Source organism: Ruditapes philippinarum, unplaced genomic scaffold (assembly GCF_026571515.1).
Source record: "Ruditapes philippinarum isolate M1 unplaced genomic scaffold, ASM2657151v2 ctg40_1_1_1_1, whole genome shotgun sequence".
Lineage (NCBI taxonomy): Eukaryota > Metazoa > Mollusca > Bivalvia > Venerida > Veneridae > Ruditapes > Ruditapes philippinarum.
Genome location: NW_026863541.1, coordinates 52288 through 72922, shown reverse-complemented (window position 1 = coordinate 72922; position 20635 = coordinate 52288). Strand labels below are relative to the sequence as shown.

Here is a 20635-nt window from a genome sequence, read left to right as displayed (position 1 = left end):
TGAGCAAGTGCGACCTTGACCCTGGAGGTAGGGGTCCGGTTGTTGCGCATGACACATCGTCTTATTATAACAAACATTTGTGCCAAGTTATTTCAGATTCCTTTGATAAATAACAAAGTTATGGACCGGACACGAAAGTGTGACGGACGGACAGAGGGACGGAGCCTTTTTCGATATCCCCCTTTTTTCTTCGAAAAGGCGGAGGACAATTAACTATATGAATCGGTAGGATAATTAACTTATCAGCTTATTTTTCTTTTCAAAACTGACCAAATATCATGTTTGAGATTTTGAATTTGTCGTTTTATGATTAAAGTTAAATATCACTAGAAAAGAAATAATTAGAAACAAACCCTTCTCGTATACGCCATATGTTATGTTATATGTGATCTAAAATTGAAATAAAAATCATTTTCTTTATTTCAGTGCAGCTATCCATTTACAGGTGAAAGTTACCTGCGCACCGTCAACATGCATTCACAATAAAAACCAAAGGATTCCAAATATAACCGGAAGTGGAATTACTGAATTTTGAGACTTTATTTTTATGATATTATACAGCCTTTCCATCAAAATAGAGTATCAAATTGATGTTAAACAATGGAAACATTAATTGATGATGCCCTTGTTTCAAAGGTAACAAATGACGACGCAAATTTGCATGTATACTTGTTAAATAAAATATTTGTACGGTGCACGTATACTTTCTTTTCGACAATTATATCCCAAGAATAAAGCAAGAAGGGCAGGTTGGCCGTTATTGCTTACCTGAGTAAACTAAAAGTTATGCATTTGCTTGAAATAAACCCATATGTGTATATGTTATACTAAATTATATTTGTATATGATAGAGCTATATTAGCAGCTAGAATTTCAACTTCTACTCAACTTTACTAATAATTGTTATTCCGCATCATCACTTATTTCACGGTAATGGCATATTTTTATGTGTCCAGTGTTAAAATTGGTCAGAATTGACAAAATTTAATCAAACACCTAAACAACAAAGTTTTTGTGCAAAATATTTTTAATCTATAGATTTTTACGTAAAACAGAACAACATTTTACAAATTTCTGCAAAAAGCAACAATAGTCTGTTAAATTTTTACATACATCTGAAACAATCATCATTTTCAAAATGTTCTTGTTTGTTGAAAAAATAAATTTTGAGTTACAATGTAAAGATACTTTTAATATTTAAAATTATGCAAAATAACATGTAGAAATTTTAACTGAAATATGAAAAAACTGAAATAAAACACCATTACCGCGATTTAAATGAGGCCATCCTTAAAAAAATGTTTGTTTGCAGTAACGGGACTGACTCACAAACTTTGCCCCTACTCAAAATTTTTTTTCATGGTCTGGATAAAAATTTTATTTTTTTTGAATCAGAAAATTATGCCTTGTGCTTTGTTTTCGTTCTTTTAAAGGTTAATAGAAGAAATAAAATGTAGGTCTTATTAAATTAGAATTCAGTTATCAATTTAATATTGTTACCAGATTATCAAAGCATATTTGTCCAGCATTTTGAAATTCCATGTTTATTTTCAATAAAAAAAAAAATCGACCTACCTACCCACCTTGAAAATTCTGGGTCGGGTTACTGCAAACAAACATTTTTTTAAGGATGGCCTGACATACTGTTTTCAAAATGGCCGACTTATGATCTACGTTTTGATCATTAAATTTGATTTTGATTAAATATGTTATTGTTCACTTGTGTCATACAGCAGAAAATAACTACATGTTACAGCTCATGACAATTTTTATGCCCCCACATTAGTGGCGGGCATTTAGATTTACCCTTGTCCGTCCTTCCGTCCGTCCATTCTCTTTTGTGTCGCATGTAACTCAAAAAGTATTTGACCTAGAGTCATGATACTTTACAGGAATGTTGATCAGCATGTGAAGTTGTGCACCTGGGTATTTTCGTCTGAATATTTTTAGTATTTTTAGAGTTATTGCCCTTGACTTAGTAAAATTTTGTAATTTTCAACTTGTGTCGCATGTAACTCAAAAAGTATTTGACCTAGAGTTATGAAACTTTACAGAAATGTTGATCAGTATGTGTAGTTGTGCACCTGGGTATTTTCGTCTGGATATTTTTAGTATTTTTAGAGTTATTGCCCTTGACTTAGTAAAATTTTGCAATTTTCAACTTGTGTCGCATGTAACTCAAAAAGTATTTGACCTAGAGTCATGATACTTTACAGGAATGTTGATCAGCATGTGTAGTTGTGCACCTGGGTATTTTCGTCTGGATATTTTTAGTATTTTTAGAGTTATTGCCCTTGACTTAGTAAAATTTTGTAATTTTCAACTTGTGTCGCATGTAACTAAAAAAGTATTTGACCTAGAGTCATGAAACTTACAGGAATGTTGATCAGCATGTGTTGTTGTGCACCTGGGTATTTTCGTCTGGATTTATTTAGTATTTTTAGAGTTATTGCCCTTGACTTAGAAAGTGTTTGCAATTTTCAACTTGTGTCGCATGTAACTCAAAAAGGATTTGACATAGAGTCATTTAACCTTATGGGAAAGTTGCTCAGCATATTTAGTTTGTTCCTGGGGTTTCGCTTGTGGATTTATCCAGTATTTGTAGAGTTATTTCCCTTGACTTAGTAAAAACTGTTTCATTATGTTGTTATTTGTTCCTTGAGTGCTTGAGTTAGAATCGACCAACTTTACAGGAATAATGATCAACATCACTAAATTACAGGAATAATGATTCACATCACTGTGAAGCTATGAACCTGCATATGGATTTTTTTTCAATTTTGTTAGAGTTATTGTCCTTGACTTACAGTAGTATAAATTTGCAATTTTCAACTGCAATTTATTCAGTATTTGTAAAGTTCTTGCCCTTTACTTAGTAAAAAGATTTTTAGTTTTCAAAAAATATTTGACCTAGAGTCATAAGATTGACAGAACAGTGGTGCGGTGGGGGCACCCGTGTCCTATGGACACATTTCTAGTTGTACCATAAGTTTTATATGTTGTTTTCTTTCTTGCTTCAAAGTGTAAGTACCGTGAACTAAGAGGAGCACAGTATTATGCTTGACCTGTTGATGCCCAGGTTTTTTTCCAAGATTTTGGGAACATGACCCATACCCATGGAATTGGGAAATTCAGCGACGTTTTGTTAAAAATTGGGAAAAATGCATTACTTAAATTTTGCAGTGATGAAATGAATGCAAAGGATCACTGTCTTAGGATGGCGTCTTCAAACATTTCTAAAAGCACCATAACAGTGAAGAAGCCCTTATTTTCAAAGTTTTTAGAATTTGTATTCATTTTGAATTTTTCATTTGGGATTTTTTTCCGATGGATTGGAAAAAATAATTACTATTTTCAATTGGGATTGTGACTGAATATTGGCTATAAAATAAGGCAAAAAAAATCCCTGAGCTATATCAAAAGGCTAGATATCCTAAAATCATGTTTTAAAAGTCATGACTTATTTTTGACTTGAATTATTTCGCCTTGGTTAACATTTAATAAAGAACATATCTTTTAAAAATATATCAAAGGTATTTACTTTAATTTGGAATAATTGTTCACTACCAAAATTAGAAAGTATTTCAGAATGACAAGCAATTTTGTTATTCATTTTTGCTCAGTTATGAGCCTTTTTTAGCAAGTTTAAGATCACCTTTTACAGGAGATATATGTCCTTCAAATATAAGACTAAGTGTATATGGTTATAATTGATTAGTACATGTACACATAAGTAACATGACATCCTTACAAAAGTACCTTGAGATGAAAAGTAAATAGTCATGTCACAAGGTCTAGCTACTATGTAAGGAATTAGACTATTGTTTTATTTCAAATGTATTACAAATGCATGTCATATATTACATGTAACATCAATATAATGTACAATTCAGGCAAAAGGAGTTATTGCAGTACAATGAAAAGAAACAATTAGACTAGACTATTTCAGTGTATTTCAATACTTTCATTTAATGTGCATGCAACAATGTTTAGAATTATATAAATTTCTTTAAAGATATATTGATAATTAAGTTTACAGTTTTGGCCGGGTTGCACTGGTGCAAACCTGGGTTATAGTATGGTGAATGTTGGGTGGCGGTTGGGCGGCGTAACAGTTTTCTCAGCAACTACTTATCACAGCCTTTTGATATTTGGTATACACCATCAACACATGGTCCCATACTGTGGGATTCGATTTCAGGTCTGTCGCTCATCTACTTCCTGTTTGCTGACCTAGTTAAATTTTCAACATTAATGGTCAATAGCAGGAAATTTTCGTAACAGTTTTCTCAGCAACTACTTATCACAGCCTTTTGATATTTGGTATACAGCATCAACACATGGTCCCATACTGTGGGATTCGATTTCAGGTCTGTCGCTCATCTACTTCCTGTTTGCTGACCTAGTTAAATTTTCTACATTTATGGTCAATGGTAGGAAATTTTCGTAACAGTTTTCTTGGCAACTACTTATCACAGCCTCTTGATATTTGGTGTACAGCATTATCACATGGTCCCATACTGTGGGATTCGATTTCAGGTCTGTTGCTCATCCACTTCCTGTTTGCCGACTTAGTTAAATTTTGACATAATTAATGATCAATAGATAGTAGGAAATTTTGGTAACAGTTTTCTCAGCAACTACTTACCACAGCTTCTTGATATGTGGTTCACAGCATTGACATGTGGTCCCATAATGTGGGATTCCATTTCAGGTCTGATGCTCATTACCAACTAAGTTAAATTTTCAACATCAATGGTCAAGACAGTGGTAGAAAATTTAAGTAACATCACAGCCTCATGATATTTTGTATACATATGCAACCCGGCCTTTTCTGTCTTTGACCCATTTTTATAATTATTTCTTTCTTATTACTTAAACTTTTTTATCTTTCAAATAAAAAGAATAACAATTCTGTATTATTTTATGTGCAGGCACCACCATCATGTATTTTGGTAATTTGGTTTATATTTTTATTTTTATTTCTTTCTATATACATGTATTGTTACTTAAACTTTATTATCTTAAAAAAACAATAACAACAACAACAACATTTGCAGGCACCACCATCACTGTACTATATCCCAGAATTTATAAGCAAAGAAGAAGAAGCCTACCTGCTCAAACAAGTATATGATGCTCCTAAACCAAAGTGGACACAGTTGTCAAACAGACGGCTGCAAAATTGGGGTATTAAATTCAAATAATTTACTCGATTTTAATAGAAATAGTCAAATAACCCAACATGTGTTTTTATCATTTATATATTACAGTATAAATTTACAGGATTAGATGCCTGTAAACGTCTGGCATAGTTGTTTAGATTACACTCTAGTATCATTATCATCCTTGAAGTTGTTGCACAAATAATGTTTCCTAGCTCTAGGCTTTGTTTAGAGTTGAAGTTGTTCCTTTATCAAGAAAACTGACCTATTTTCAAGGGACCTGTGTTCAGAGGTGAATTACTTCAGTGATTATATTTTTTCATATATGAAGTTAATACAAGTTTTATCATTAATGTAATCACAATTTTAGATACTGTATGTACTTGAAAACATGCATCATGCATCTATCACCCAAATAACATGTTGAACTTTACCCCCAAGTCAAATTATCTGGTATTTTGTTTATAAAGCAAATTTTAAATCTTTTGAACTTTTTCCAACTGACTTTCTTTAAGTCAAGAATGGGTTATATCTGAATCATAAGCTGTTAGTGTTATTGATCATACAAGTTCTTGCTTAATTTTTTACATGCAAGATTGTTTACTGTACAACTTTATGAGGGATTCAGTTAAAACACATGCAACATCTTCAGGATCATAAAAAAAAAGATGGTCAATATCTGAAATCTTTAGTTCTCTTTTATTCTTTAAGAATACTTAGTTCATTTCCAAAGAGCAGCTGTGAACAATGACTGAGTACATGTATTAGTAAACCAGTGTTAGGGATCTGGTTTGTCAGAAGAACAATAATTATGTGTACTACATAACTTTAATTGTTAAGTTTGTTTTACAGGTGGTTTACCACACCCGAAAGGAATGATACCAGAAGATCTTCCACAGGTATTACAACTTTATGGTATTTTTCATTATCTGTTTTCTCTTCATCATTATCATGATATATTTATATATGAGTCGTGCCATGACAAAACCAACATAGTGCGTTTGCAACCAGCATGGATCCAGATCAGCATGTGCATCCGCGCAGTCTGATCAGGATCCATGCTGTTCGCTGTCAGTTTCTCTACTTGTAATAGGGTTTGAAAGCAAACAGCATGGATTCTGATCAGACTGCGTGGATGTGCAGGCTGGATGGATCCATGCTGGTCGCAAACGCACTATGTTGGTTTTGTCATGGCGCGGTTCACGTATTTATATAAGTGTATTTTTGTGTTAAAGTTAATTGTTATTTTTTGCTGCAAGGTCTTCTAGATAATTATCATTTACCTTGTTAAATAATTTGAAAGATTTTACAGACTCAACCTTAATTCTACCAGCAATGAGTTTGCAGGCTAATGCTAAATTTGCAGACTATTTAATGTTAACATTCAGGACATTTATATGCCATGTTTAACTAATGCAAATGATGTTGTGTCAAAATATTTGTACAATCATGCAATACAGATTTTGCGAAATCACAAAAGATGCACAATTATCTGACAAATTTCATGAGGACATGTCTATTAAATGTGTTATTTCTCTTTATTTTGGTGTATTATTTCAGTGGTTAAAAGTTTATGCTGAAAAGATTGCAGGTCTTGGTTTGTTTGAGGATAAAGTACCAAACCACGTTCTAGTAAATGAGTACTTGCCAGGACAAGGTATCATGGTAAATATTTATCTTCAACTTAATTTACAGTGTATCAGGGTCTTTGTGGCTAAGTGGTTATGGTTGCTGACTTTGAACCACTTGCTCCTCACTGCTGAGGTCTGAATATATCCATTGTTGCATGTGAATAAGCTGTCTAGCTACCTAAAAGAATTTGATGGTCCTACTCAAGTTACTGCTTATTTACATAATGCACAAATGGGGCATGTAGTCTGTCACAGAGTGAGAAAAATGTGCAGCCTGACCAGGACTCGAACCCGGGACCCTCCGAATACCGTACCGTGGCTCTACCGACTGAGCTATCTGGCGGCTTACACACTTTCTCCCCTAAATAGTGAACAGTTCTGAACTGTGACATACTCCCCCGCTATATTGAAATTCGTCCTCGTATTTCCAATGTGTACAGAGAACAATGTGAAATTGGACTGGGAGCTTATACCATCACGGTCCCCCTTTGGGCGCCAAATGTCACAGGGTGAGAAAAATGTGCAGCCTGACTGGGACTCAAACCTGGGACCCTAGGAATACTGTACCGAGGCTCCACTGGCTGAGCTATCTGGCCGCTTACACACTTTCTCCCCTAAATAGTGAACAGTTCTGAACAGTGACATAGTCTTCTTTCAACAGGAAAGCAGTAAAGATCTTAAAATTGTGCCAATGTTACTTACTGGTAATTGCCCCTTAAAAGATCAGTATTTTATTATAACATTTTTTTTGGTGCTAGTTGATTTGTTAAAACTACTGACTTCAAACTACCTAAATTCGCTCTGTTGTTAGTTTGATTATCACAACCTATTTGTTGAATTCTTACATTTAAGGATGATGTTATTCTTATGATGTGTCAAGTGCAACACCAAATGCCTGACTTTCAAGGTAAAGGTCACACTTTGAGATCAGAGATGAACATTGTCTGTTGGTGAGGGGGGAGGACGTAAATTTTATGTCCGGCCTATAACTTTTTCATCCTTCAATGGATTTTGAAATAACCTGGCACGAATGTTTACTATGATAAGATGATGTACCATGTCCACCACTGTCCACACAAACTCCAAGTCTTACTCTGATTTGAAACCTTAACATTTTCCGTCTGGGGTCTGTTTTGTGTCTTGTCCACAACTTTACAATCTAGCAATTTGCACAAATAAATTATTATATACCATATTAAGACAAAATGTCATGTGCAACACCAAGTCTACACTACTTCAAAGGTCAAGTTCACACTTACAGGTCAAACGTTAACATTATCATATTTGTATTTCAGCCTCATGAAGATGGGCCTCTATATTATCCAACAGTATCAACAATAAGCCTAGGATCACACACACTGCTGGATTTCTACCGTCCTATCACAGATACACAGTCAGATGATAATACAAACATAGATTTAGAGGTACTGGTATTCTTTGGCTAATTTTCTATTCATTTTATTTTTGTGGGGAAACAAATTGCTATAGGCATATTTAGTAATACATTTGTTCATACTTATGTCTTACTGGTTCTTCTTTTTTCAAAATTCAGATACTTACAAGTATCTATTTTCAAATTGAACGAATTTAGAGGTATTAAATTTGATCAGTTAATTAAGTCGACAGTATTTGTTTGAGTTATTTAGGTTGATTAATTTAAACCCTTACTGATTTAAATTAAATGCCTGAAAATAGAAACTCAAGGAAGTTTTTGATTCTACAAATTTGACCACTTGCATCTTCAACAATGCATAAGGATATCTTTACCCTTTGGAAAAGTTTTGCTAATCTACTAATACCATGCCAATTTAGTGAAAAATTTACCCACAACTTCCAATAATTTAAAATTCCAAGATTTTGAAATTTTCATTTAAACATTTACTACGATTTTGAATTTTTCAGGTGTCCAAGACATCTTTCGAAGACCGTTTTTTGTGTTCAATGTTATTAGAACGAAGAAGTTTAATCTTGGTCAGGGATGATATGTATAAGGTCAATCTTCATGGTATAGCTGAAAGGAAGGAGGATATTATATCAGACAATGTTGTGAATGTGTATAAATGTGACGGTGTTCAAACAGGTGATAAACTTGAACGGACAACTCGTGTATCGTTAACTATAAGATACGTTCCTAAAATACTTAAAGCAAAGTTGTTTTTAGGAAAGAAAAGGTGACAGTGTCACTGTGTAAGGATTTATCATATCCTTTTAACAATTAATAAATAATTATCTATTCCACGAGATTTATCAACCTCTTATGTGGTTAAACATCTCTTTATCAAGGAGTTTGCTGTTTATTTTATAAATCACATATTTTACCTCTTTTTAAATGGTGTAAGAAAAAAAAAAGGGATTAATATGCGATTTAAAACACTTTGTGGAATAGATAGTAATTAACAAAAGTATAACTTGGGTTACTGATAAATATCAGTCATGTATAACCTTTTCAGGAGCAAAATAACTCCTTCCTTCCGCATTGTTCAGTTTTTCTTACAGATTTTACAAAAGGTTTATAAGAAAATACCAGATTGTAATATTATGCAGGCTTGTGGGGAAACAATTTTACACAATGTATTCAAATTATACAACCCATCAGAATAGAACACTCGTGCAATCTCCTTATGTGATTAATAACTGTTCAAGATCATGGATCTAAGTATATTTATTTTTCTTTATTTTTCTGTTTTATTTTAAGAAAAATAAAGATAAAAATGAAAGAAAGTCAAATTTTATTTTTGAAAATGATGCTTGTGTGTGTTATGTACAATACATGTATTTGTATTCATATATGATTATTATTATATATGACTATTATAAGATGATGACTATGTTCACATAGTTTTTTTTTACCCACAATCATATTCTATTATACATTTATTAACGTTCCTTCGGAAACATTCTAACACGGTCCGAAATATTTCTCATCTCATGTAAACCAAGTAATTATACTTATTTGTAGCTGAGGGATTGCCTTTTATGGTTGAGACATAAGAATTGTAGCCACCATTTTTCCCTGTGTGATTGTAAGAGATTACTGAGTGGGTTCTAAACTGGAGTCTATGCATCTCTTAGCTTCAGCAGCTGAGGTGGTTTTGACCCTTGTTGTTGCTTTGAAGTTTGTAACACTCCAGGTTAGCAAAAGTCATCTTTCCTGTTTCGGCGCCTATACTGGGTTGGTGCGCCATAAAACCAAACAAACAGAACCAAGTTATTATCACTGCTATCACTCTAACCCTTGACTGTTGAATGTCTGTTATCAAAATGCCCTGCTTTAGATTGGGAAGAGATCATTTGAGGTCTAAGCGATTTCATTATCAAAATACATGTACAAATCAAAATTTGAGCTACCAATAGCATAAAGCCTGGCAGATTACATGGATGTGCAGATGTGCAGGCAGACCTGGCTCTATACTGTTGACAAAGGCTTCTAGTAATCACTTTTTATTCCAGCAAATCAATGGTTATCACAGCCTCACATGGGAAATTGTAAAAGCCTATTATAATTTTATGATTTATATTTGATTACTTTCAGTGAATATGGAATATTTCTCTCTAAGATGTGCGATATTTCAAATAGTTTTTCGTTCATACCAATAAAAATGTATGATGTATTGAATATAATGAAAAATGAAATGAAAATTCTACAAAAACCAAATAATACTGGACGATTTATGAAATTCGAGTATAATGAATAAGATATATTGACATAACTAAATTGTATATCAATAAAATATTGGGGCTAAACTTGTCAGTTCACCAACAAGATAAATCTTCATCTTGTGTTTGTCATTCAGGCATAAAACACACATCTTTGGCAAACAATATCGAAATTAATAAGATTTCTTTCTTTCATGATTCAACTTTTGTTTCATTAAACATGTTTTCTGATATTTTTGGGGCATTTCCATCTTTGGCTTCATCAAACTCCAAAATCATCATGTTTTCTTTTTTTCTGATGTCTATTTATAGGGTTTGTTCTGAACTTCCATTTCATTAAAACTTGAACATATTTATAATTTTTTCAAGCTTTACTTCAACTTTGGTTTCATTTTACCTTAATCATTATGTTCCTTCGTTATTAGACTTAGTTTACACTTTTATATCACTAAACCTAACAAAAACTTGTTTTTGATGCATTTAGGTTAATTTCTACCCTTTGGTTCCATTGAACCTTCAATGATATTAAAATGTTTTCTGATCATTTTATGCTCAGTTCTTTGCAGAAGCAGGTCTGAGTTTCATTTCCACTTTCTTTAATGAATAGTTTGGGCCTGTCCAGGGTTTCCATGTAACCCCATCAAATCGCTTCTCTGGGATTTTTCCACCTTTATAAAATTTTCCATTCAAGTTTGAAGCATAGCATTTATAATACCATCCAGCACCGGTGAACCGTTTAGCACAACTCCCACCAAACTCCTTCACAACTTTATCATTGTCAACATCCTTTGTAGAGAATTTACTTCCATCATGTTTAGTCAATCCATCCCCTGCATCACCATTGTAGCCATCGATGTGAAGTTTGTAGCCCTCATCTTCACTATCAACAAGAAAATAATCAAATTCAGCAAATTTCTTTGTCTTTTCCCAGTCCATCATGTCTACCCGCAGTTTGTAGAAGTCCTGATTTGTAAGGTAGTGTATGTTGTCATTTCCAAGCCAGTGCTCACCATAAAGACCTGTGAAATAATGTATTCATTTTATTGAGTACACGTTTTCCCAACAATGTCCCAGTTGTGGTGACTTGAGCATTTCAACAGTATTATGCTAGGCACAAATTGATTTTTCAAGATTTTCAGCTTGACTATTTTTACAAATTTAATAGAAATATAAGAGACTCAATGGCTGAGTGGTTAAGGTTGCTGAGTCAAAGACCACTGATGGTTCAAATCCAATGATGGAATTCATTTGATTCTTTCATATGAGAGAACTAGAGATGACCAGGGTCTCAGTTCATTAAGAAATTTTCTCAGCTGTAACTCAGATTTCAGGTTGATCTGAAAATTGACAGTAAATTTACACTAACCAATTACTGACAAACCTAAGATCAGGAAAAAAAAGTTTTATACCCTTGAGGTCAGATGAATATGAAAACTGTGTGCTAACAAACAGATTATTTAAAACTTTATAACATATTTAGCCAGTCGTAGCATTTACACATTTGAATACTTGCTTTAGATAGCAGGACACTTACTACAAAAAGGAAATGGTTATGAGAACATATCCAAGAGTAGTTTGGCATACTCAAAATTCATTTTGCCACAAACCACTGATAAAATATAGAATGTAGGGTTTGAAATGATTGTTTAAAAATTTACCCCCAAATCCTTTCTTATAGTCATCCCACTCCTGAAAGAAATTAGTAGTGCCATCTTGACGCCTCTGTATAACTGTCCATCCACCTTTTCTCATGTCACAGAAAACTTGTATCTGTGTGTCTGAACCAAGTGGCTTCACTTTATATAAGCCATCTCTTTTCTCTCCTTTTAAGTAAATGTCATAGCAGTCTGAAAAGTTGTACATGAAAATATTATTTATATACTAGTACATGTATATGTTAATTAAGGAACAATTTGTAAAATATATGACTTTTTTGTAAATAAACGCAGTGTCTAACTGCTGTTTTACTGAGCAGTTTACAGAGTAAAAAAGTAGATAGTTTCAATACTGACAAAAACTACAAATCACTTATTGAATAGGACTATGATCCTGTTTGGAATTTGTGTCTTTGGATGGTTCCTGTACCATACTCAAAGGTTTGAAAACATTAACTTATTTTTTGGATGTTTTCATTTATTTATCACATTTAAGTGTAAGTTATAGACAGGTGATGTAAGTCGTAACTTTTAAACATAAGATATACTTTACCTTTAGGTTCACTTTGTTTAGGCTTTTCAATATTTATTGGAATTTTTCTTTCTCTTGGTTTGCTTATGCTTTGTTTGATCATTTGCTGATCATTTTCTTTCTGTTTTATTTGAACAACTTTGTCACCTGTAGAAGCTTGTTTTTCTTCATGTGTCTTAATAGGTTCTTTGTCATTGCCCACATCATCTTTGTTTTCTTTTAAAGCTATTTTCACTTTTTTATTTTCTGCTTTTGGTACATTATCTTTACTTTCCAGATTGCTTTCTCTGTTAGAAGTACTTTCTTTTTCAGATTCATTATCTTCTCCTAGTTTTGGGACTTTAGAATCACTTGTTGGACTGTTTGATTTAGAAACATCATTAGCTTTGCCAGCATTATCATTTGTTTGAAGTTTGCCAATATCTTTGCCCTGTTGATTGTCAGTGTCTTTTGCTATATCTTTAATTTCTTTAAATTCAATATCTTCTTGTTCAGATTTAGTTTTGTCTTTTTCATTTTTGTTGCTGTCAGTTTTGAGATCATAATCTTCACCAGTTTTCAGTTCATTTTTAATTTCATCTTTATTTATTGTTAACCGTTCACTGGTCTGAATCCCATTTTTCGATGTTTCAATTCTCGTTTTAGTATCAGTGGGCAGAGATTCAGTTATTGCTTCTTTGTCTTTTGGGTTTTCTCGAATTATAAAAACAGGTTTACCATTTCTATCATAACCAACAAGCGTATATTTGCTTAAGTCGTTATCTTCTGCAGCTTCCTTTTCTTTATTTAAGTTTTCCTTAATTGTATCCATTGCATCTTTAAATTTCTCTTGTTGGCCTATGTTTTGTACAAAAATATCTTCATTCTTTATATTATTCTCTTCATTCTGATCAGAATTATCTTCATTTTTGTTTTGAATATTGTTTAAATTTGTTTCATTTTTTTCTTCAATTTCATTTGGCTTTGATTGATATTCCTTTTTGCGTGCTTTTGGTAAAACAGCAACAACCTTTCTATCGGAGTCCGGGTTTTCTGTATCATCAATGACATCAGGTACAGTAGGATAATCACCTATAGTATTTTGTACATTTGATTTCTTTTTCCACAGTTCTGACCAAAGTACATTTTGATACGGAAAACAGTTTAAATGAACATATGGACTATAGTGGCAAGAAGGACACGCCCTGTCGTCTCGTGGACACCAGTTTGTGACCATAGATTTTTCTGAGTTTTTGTCATTTCTACTTTGCAACTGCAATCTTTCATTAGTTTCTTCACTAACTTTACTTTTTGAATCTACTTTATCCTTTGTTATTGAACCGCTTTTCTCTAGCAAATTATTAAATAATAAAGTGTCTAGCTCATCTATTACACCTTGATTGTCATTAGTTTTTACATTGACCTTCATATCATTAGCGTTAGTAACACTTTGCGCTACTTTTAATCTTAGAGCAGTTATTTCATTTTTATTTTTGATGTTTTGCTCCGAAAGATCTTGTACAGTTTTAACTATTGAATTCATGAAAATTGTTTGATTCATGACCATTTCATGAAGCAATTTATTTTGCTCCTCTAGGTGGTCGTGTTTTACTTTCAATTGCATGATTATGCTCGACTGGTTTCTAAGAACGTCAGCTAGTTCATTTATCTTAGCTTGATGTTGCGTTATAATCTCATATTTGTCATTGCTTTTGTCTGGTAGTTTTGGATATTCCTTCCTCGTTTGTTTAAAAGCTAATTCTAGATATTTATGTTGTCGTTTACTTGTGTTTTCTGTCTCTTCCCGGAGGTATTGATAGTTTTTATTCATTCGTAAAAGTTCATTTTCAAATTTAAGAATTTGATTTTCTAGCTTTGAAATGGTGGAGGAATGATTTTGTTTGTTTAGAGCTGCCAATAAAAGCTGGTTTTCAAGCTTCATTATCATCATCTCCAGATGCTGTATCTTTGAATAGTACTTCCTAGTTTTTTGTTCAACAATTTGCTCAAAGTCTGCCAGCGAAAGTTTATTAAGAAATTTTTCTTCAGTGGAAAAACTTTTGTCAGCAGGGTTTATATCCTGATCCTCTAATACACTTTTATGTATTTTCATAGTATCAGCATTATCATTAATTTCCGAATTTATATCGACCATACTTCCATGTTGTGAGATTGTTTCTAGATATTCCTTTATATCTTGAGTATTGTCTTTATTATCCTTGGTCAGGTCAACAGGCTCTTCCGAGGAAATAAAACTTTTCATGCAAAACGATTTTGATAACAAAAACTTATAAAAACATTGAAGAGTACAAAAGGATCCAAATGGACACTTAAGTTTAAATTTACGTTTTACTATTGACATGTTACTATTGTCGGATCCAGTTTTTATTTTTACTTCGTCATCATTTATATCATTTATTTTACTTAAGTCGCCACTACTGTAAACATCGAATATATCTGACATTAAACAGCCAAATGAGTAACAAACTCCGAAAGGTATCGATTTTGTTACTTGGACATCTACCTTGTTTATAGGTTTTTCGGTGTCGGATTCGGTATCAGTTGGTGTAGCATGGCGATTGTTTTGATTTGCTTGCACACTTTCTTCTGATTCTTCATCTAATGATGACAGATCAGGATCCGTATCCTCCAAATATTCCGTTTCATCTATATGTACTGCTTCATTTGATAATTGATCAGTTTCGTCGGTTAGAATATCTTTATCCTCACCGACAGTAGTTGCTCTTTCATCAATATCTGCCTGACTGTCTAGAATGTCATCTCTGGTTTTATCGATGTCTACATTTCCTTCGATTTTATCAATCTGTGTTTCTAATCCATCGATTTCAGAATTCACTTCAATACCGTCCTCATTTTCGCTCTCTCGCGATTCTTCTTTGTTATTATTCGTCTGCTTGTTTATGTCATCTGACGAAGAGGCTGTGTCTTTTACATCAGTCTCTTCACTTTCGACTTCCTTTAATTCCATCCCAGAACCAGAAGGTGTGTAATCAAACAGATCTTTAAGCATGTCATTATACAAGTACAACGTGGAGCATTCCAGCATGCGAGTTTCTCGGCTCTCGGACGCTCTCATTACTAATGATTCTATGACGATCTTGAGATTATGTTGTTGGTCTGTCAGGTCGACATCGAACACGTCATCATTGATCATATTAAGGTACCATACCCGCACATCGCATAGTTTCTTTGCCCTGAAATATATTTACTCATGGTAGTAATCGAACTTGTTCAATGAAATTATTATATAAGAAGACATGTTTATTGTGCATGCTGTCATTTTTTACCCCCCACCCCCCGAAGGTAGGCACAATATAACACACCGTCTGTTTGTCCGTCCGTTCATCTTTGCGTCCCCACTTCATTCGTGTCCGGGCTGTAACTTTGTCATACATTGAGGGATTTTAAAATAACTTGGCACAAATGTCTACCACATCAAGACGATGTGTCGCGTCCAAGAACCACGTCCCTACCTCAAAGGTCAAGGTCACACTATCATTTTGAAGTTTCACATTATCGCAATTAGAGTAAATAGGTACACACATTCGTGTCCGGACTGTAACTTTGTCATGCATCGAATGATTTTAAAATAACTAGGCATAAATGTCTACCACATCAAGACGATGTGTCGCGTCCAAGAATTACATCTCTACCTCAAAGGTCAAGGTCACACTAACATTTTGAAGTTTCACATTTTGAATCAATATGTACACAAATCGTGTCCGGGCTGTAACTTTGTCATGCATGTAAGGATTTTAAAATAACTTAGCATAAATGTCTACAACGTCAAGACGATGTGTCGCGTCAAAAAATCACGTCCCTACCTCAAAGGTCAAGGTCTCGCTACCATTTTGAAGTTCACTTTATCACAATTAGAGTTTATAGGTACACACATTCGTGTCCGGGCTGTAACTTTGTCATGCACCGAAGGATTTTAAAATAACTAGGCATAAATGTCTACCACATCAAGACGACATGTCGCGACAAAGACCCATGTCCCTACCTTCAAGGTCACACTTACAGTTTTAAGGTACTCATTCTCTCGAGAAGAGTTTGAAGATACACATTCATGTCCGGACCGTAACTGTCATGCATGTAAGGATTTTAAAATAACTTGGCACAAACGTTTACCACATCAAGACAATGTTTCGCGGCTAAGGCTCATACAACAATCATGTCCAGACTGTAACTTTGTCATGCATTGAGGGATTTGAAATAATTTGGCACAAATGTCTATCTCATAACAACATTTTGTCGCGTCCAGGAACCAAAGGTCAAGGTCACTTTTATATTTTGAAGGTTCATGCTAGTTAAAGGTACAACAATACAAAGAACATTATTCAGCAATTAGTTACTTTCATTCTCTTTTCTTTTCATAATACGAGCTGCATGCTTAAGAAACCTTTTCGGGGGCATTCCAGCTCTTATTATTATAAATTTATGTATGCAATATTGAGAAATATTGATAAAATGAAATATGTAGATTAATTTTCCGCATTTTCACCGTAAAACATATTTTCACTGCAGTTAAACATATTTTCTGTATTTTCACTTGTGTCTTGTCGGACTTCTTCAAAATTCAGTCAGTACATAACATTTAAGTGAAAGTTATTCAAATTGTAATGTAAAAAAAGAGAAAAATATATGCAATAAGCATAAAATTCAAGTTTTTCTATAAATACAGGGTTTTTTTCATGTGGTATGAAAATTATCTTGCTTCACTCCTAGCTACCGCCAATCATGAAATATTTATTTTCATACCACTCGATAAAAATAAATCCTGTATTTTATAGATTAAACTTGAATATCCTCTATATAATTTTGTGTGATGTTTTGTTATTGACATGAATATAAAATGAAACAACATCGTTTTATTTTAAATCATTTACTATAGATTAAGTATTGTTGAATTCAAAATATTAGCTCTGCAGAGATTGTTGAAAATTCCTAAATATTACAACCATAATTAACATAGGAAAATACGGAATGAAATTTTGCAGACGTCATACAAAATCCATTAATTGTTGTTGTGGAAACCAATTAATGTTTTTAAATCTTTCACACAACAAGTTTCAAAATAAGTTTAAATCAAACAATGTCAAAATATGCATGGTTATTTATTTATCTTCGCGTATCCTCAATAATTCTGATATTGATTTTAAACGAATACCTTTTATTTGAAAATTTAAGGACGGTCACAGCAACGGCGTTATGTTAAGAATGTTCTTAAGTTTTGTGTCATCTTATTAAATCGAATCCCTATCGTTTTACGAAATAACGGTAATGCACTCACCTTGTTAAACAAACGATGGAGACTAAAGAAATAAACTGTAGAAGTAGTCCCCGAAAATGCATTTTTGTTCTGGCTCTTTGAACTTAATTCTATTTTGAAATAAATTCTATCCAATTCCTGTTATTAAATAATAGAAGAATTTTATCTGAAAATAAATATGCGTCATTTCTTCTAAAAGATACACGTCACTTTTGTGAACACAGTTATTGAAATAATTTTGGATTTATTGAAACGTGTGTCAACGTGGCGATGTTTCACCTACTGTTTGTGTATATTTATTAAGCAATTTCGTTTATGCATCTACGATGCGACATCTGTTGGTTCAAAGCCGAACATCCGAATTGATTTTCGGGGTTTACACTCTATTCATCTCATAATCTCCCAGATAATATTCGATAAAAGAGGGACGTATCTCTAATTATTGTAATTGAATACACTGCGGCAACAAACATTTACGATAATAGATTTTGACTAAACATGATTTTAACTTGTAGACATAGCGACAAAATTTCTGTCGAGGAATATAACTTCTGAGTTACTTTTTGGTCAAATATTTAAACATGTATTTTTTTGTTAAATACCTTTTTACTTAATATACGGAACTTCTGTCATACGGGAGAGGAGCACCGACGTGTACATGTGTAATATCTATTCTGACAAGTCTATGGAATTAAAATGGTGCTCTCTTCTAATTATAGATTCTACTTAATAGCGACTCATATTTTGGAAAACAAAATACTGTTGGAAGTCACTGTAAATACATACATGTATAGATATACTGAAAATGACCCTATATATTTCTCGAGAATCTGATTATTTTAAAAGAGAATTGAACACAAAAAAAAACAAACAAAAAAAAACAAAAAAAAAACGTTCAACTGGATTTTCCCGTGTATGCACTAATTACAAATATAGTATGAATTGTGTTTCAGTCTGATTTTATAGACTGTTTGTCCATAAGACAATGATGTTTAAAAAACAGAGTTAATTTTAGGCACATTATGCCTCAGAAATCTATATTTTCTATATTCTTTAAGAATGTCTATAATGTGTTTAATAATGGTTATTAACGGATTTAGAGAATGTTAGATGCTTAACAACTGAAGAAAATAGCGCTGAATATGCATTATTGTGTTGCAAAGGTAGCAAAATGTAAACAAAGTAGTATTTTGACTTCCATAATTATTATGTAATACCAATTCAATATAATTATGCCAATATCAGAGCAAAGGAAATAAAAATATAGTTAAAATATAGTTAATATATTTGGCAATTGTGTGGGGATTTTTTTTGTTTGTTTTAAAAGTGTTACAAGATGTTTTTGAGAAATAAAAATGATAGAATTTCCGAGGCATAATCGGGCCTCATTCTTTTTGATATTTCTAGAATTCCACAAAATCTACGAGAACGTGTCATGCGAAAGTTTAATGCGGGTATATGGCGACGAATGAGGATGCTAGGGTTGTGTGTGATTTTGGTATACGATCCCTGCCACACATTTAATTAACCATTTTATCAGTTTAATAAAACTGAACATACAATTTCATATTGAATGGAATACAAGTAAAAATAGCCAAACGATTCTTTCTATATTTTACGTAAATAGTTTTGTTGTTTTTTTTTCCTTCTTCAGTGTATAAATTTATACGGCTAAATATTTTGACTACTAATAACAAGTACCCGGGGAAGACAATTTCCTATGTAGCAGAGCATGCTTGCTGTCTGCACCGAGACACATTTGTAGATAATCACGGTGCATGTCCACATCCGTACCCTCTTTGCGAAATCTACCAAAACCGTACCCTCTTTGCACAAGCACAGGTCACTCTCATCTGAACGGACACCAATTAATCCTGTGAATGTTCATCTATTGATAAAAGGAAAGCAAGTATACCACGGCACACTAGAATGTTAAACTATGTCTTTCTTAGGAATGTGTCTTAGATGTCATATACAAGTACTTAGTGCGTAAACTTGCATTTTCTACCGCATACTGAATTCTTTTTTCCCTTTAGTTTCAACAACGCAAAACACCATTAAAAAGGTTTTAAAAAGATAATACTGATTACTCAATACAGTGCTAAGAGGGTACCTGTGATAGCAAAGAGGTCTGTAACACGTGCCACCGGTATTATGTGCGTTGATTGGTCACTACCCCCACCTCACTTTTACCCACTCTACAACCCTGCTACCTCTCCAAAACAAGGTTAACTGCAGTATTTTTCATTTGGAATATGTTTTAATGTTTGGTTTATGATTTTTAATCAAGTTTTTTTCATTCCCGCAAAAAATAAGAAATTTACATAAGTATGTAAATACAATGTAGTTTTACATATGTATCATTTCGTATATGTATCATTTTTTGCGGGGAATGAAGGAAATTGAATTATAATCATATATACTGCAGTTTGAGAGAAATGGGTAAAAGGCGGGGTGGGGGAGGGTAGTGACCAATCAACGCGGCGAACACCTGTTACTCGTGCCGCGAGAAATCGAAAGTACGGTGTTTTTATGAATTTAAAATGTAGTACATTTGTTTGAAGATGATACAATAATCCTATGTAATAGATTTTGAAAAGATATGGTACCGATATGGATATGCACTGTGATAAATGTTCCTAGCTTAATTTTAGAAATCTAGGAAAGTTAATTTGGGGTGGAATTTATATAGTTGGCACATGGCCAAAAGATTTAAGGCGAGC

The 20635-nt window shown here is 33.1% G+C and overlaps 3 protein-coding genes across 3 annotated transcripts in view; 1 reads left to right on the top strand and 2 right to left on the bottom strand.

Annotated features, from left to right (window-relative positions):
* The window catches only part of LOC132722406 (endoribonuclease Dicer-like), a 29488-nt gene extending 28989 nt beyond the window's left edge, over positions 1–499 (bottom strand). The window contains exon 1 of the mRNA XM_060706906.1: positions 354–499. Coding sequence (XP_060562889.1) covers positions 354–371 — 18 coding nt within the window. The 5' untranslated portion in view covers positions 372–499. The remainder of the gene's footprint in view (positions 1–353) is intronic.
* LOC132722421 (alpha-ketoglutarate-dependent dioxygenase alkB homolog 6-like) lies at positions 464–10319 on the top strand. Its single transcript, XM_060706928.1, has 6 exons — positions 464–636; positions 5061–5190; positions 6018–6064; positions 6726–6830; positions 8092–8220; positions 8699–10319. The coding sequence occupies exons 1-6, from the start codon at positions 601–603 to the stop codon at positions 8969–8971; spliced, it is 720 nt and encodes a 239-aa protein (XP_060562911.1). The 5' UTR covers positions 464–600; the 3' UTR covers positions 8972–10319.
* A 132-nt stretch (positions 10320–10451) lies between these two features.
* LOC132722417 (uncharacterized) lies at positions 10452–18722 on the bottom strand. Its single transcript, XM_060706923.1, has 4 exons — positions 17934–18722; positions 12662–15834; positions 12112–12300; positions 10452–11472 (listed from the first exon to the last, which is right to left on the bottom strand). Exons 1-4 carry the CDS (start codon positions 17993–17995, stop codon positions 11006–11008), a joined length of 3891 nt encoding a protein of 1296 aa, XP_060562906.1. The 5' UTR covers positions 17996–18722; the 3' UTR covers positions 10452–11005.
* Positions 18723–20635: the final 1913 nt, after the last annotated feature.

What these genes read in the sequence shown, in the direction of transcription:
- LOC132722417 (XM_060706923.1), bottom strand. Translation starts at nt 17,995, where the DNA reads ATGCATTTTCGGGGACTACTTCTACAGTTTATTTCTTTAGTCTCCATC. An exon ending in TCCATCGTTTGTTTAACAAG is followed by an intron (nt 15,835 to 17,933) that starts GTGAGTGCATTA and finishes AATATATTTCAG; the next exon opens with GGCAAAGAAACTATGCGATG. An exon ending in TAAACAAAGTGAACCTAAAG is followed by an intron (nt 12,301 to 12,661) that starts GTAAAGTATATC and finishes ACAACTTTTCAG; the next exon opens with ACTGCTATGACATTTACTTA.
- LOC132722421 (XM_060706928.1), top strand. Translation starts at nt 601, where the DNA reads ATGGAAACATTAATTGATGATGCCCTTGTTTCAAAG. An exon ending in ATGATGCCCTTGTTTCAAAG is followed by an intron (nt 637 to 5,060) that starts GTAACAAATGAC and finishes CAACATTTGCAG; the next exon opens with GCACCACCATCACTGTACTA. An exon ending in ATACAAACATAGATTTAGAG is followed by an intron (nt 8,221 to 8,698) that starts GTACTGGTATTC and finishes TGAATTTTTCAG; the next exon opens with GTGTCCAAGACATCTTTCGA.